This window comes from Penaeus monodon, chromosome 21, assembly GCF_015228065.2.
Source record: "Penaeus monodon isolate SGIC_2016 chromosome 21, NSTDA_Pmon_1, whole genome shotgun sequence".
Taxonomy (NCBI): Eukaryota; Metazoa; Arthropoda; class Malacostraca; order Decapoda; family Penaeidae; genus Penaeus; species Penaeus monodon.
Window position 1 is genome coordinate 28,196,108 of NC_051406.1, and position 405 is coordinate 28,196,512.

Genomic DNA, 405 nt, shown 5'->3' on the forward strand with positions numbered 1-405 from the left:
TTCAGTGGAGCAACTAATAATCATCACTTATTAAGACACTTTTTTCTTAACATTTTTCAAGAGAGACCTTAAATTCAAACTGATGAACTGAGGCAGTTTCGTGACTATCGAAACAGGTATTCGCAAAAGGCAAAATTCTTACTCCTTTTCTAGACTGGTAGGATGCATGGGTGTGGAGTGCGTGCTTCCGTACTATTACCTACGCACAAGCACTGACGACCCCCTGTCTAACCTCACGCTGTCGATACTCCGCTCCTCCTCGACCGTAGGGAGCCTGGGATTACCCTGCTCTTTGCCCGGGACATCCTTCACGTCCTTCACACACCAGGTAGTGCTCGGGCAACGTTTCGTTTGCGGCTTCTCGTGCCTCGACTTGGCCTCGTGTTCGAGCATAGCCAGGTGGGC

At 49.4% G+C, this 405-nt stretch overlaps 1 protein-coding gene across 1 annotated transcript in view; it reads right to left on the bottom strand.

Moving 5' to 3' along the window:
• Positions 1–195: 195 nt before the first annotated feature.
• The window catches only part of LOC119586641, an 813-nt gene continuing 603 nt past the window's right edge, over positions 196–405 (bottom strand). Inside the window, exon 3 of the mRNA XM_037935383.1 lies at positions 196–378. Within this exon, the coding sequence (XP_037791311.1) occupies positions 196–378 (183 nt within the window). The remainder of the gene's footprint in view (positions 379–405) is intronic.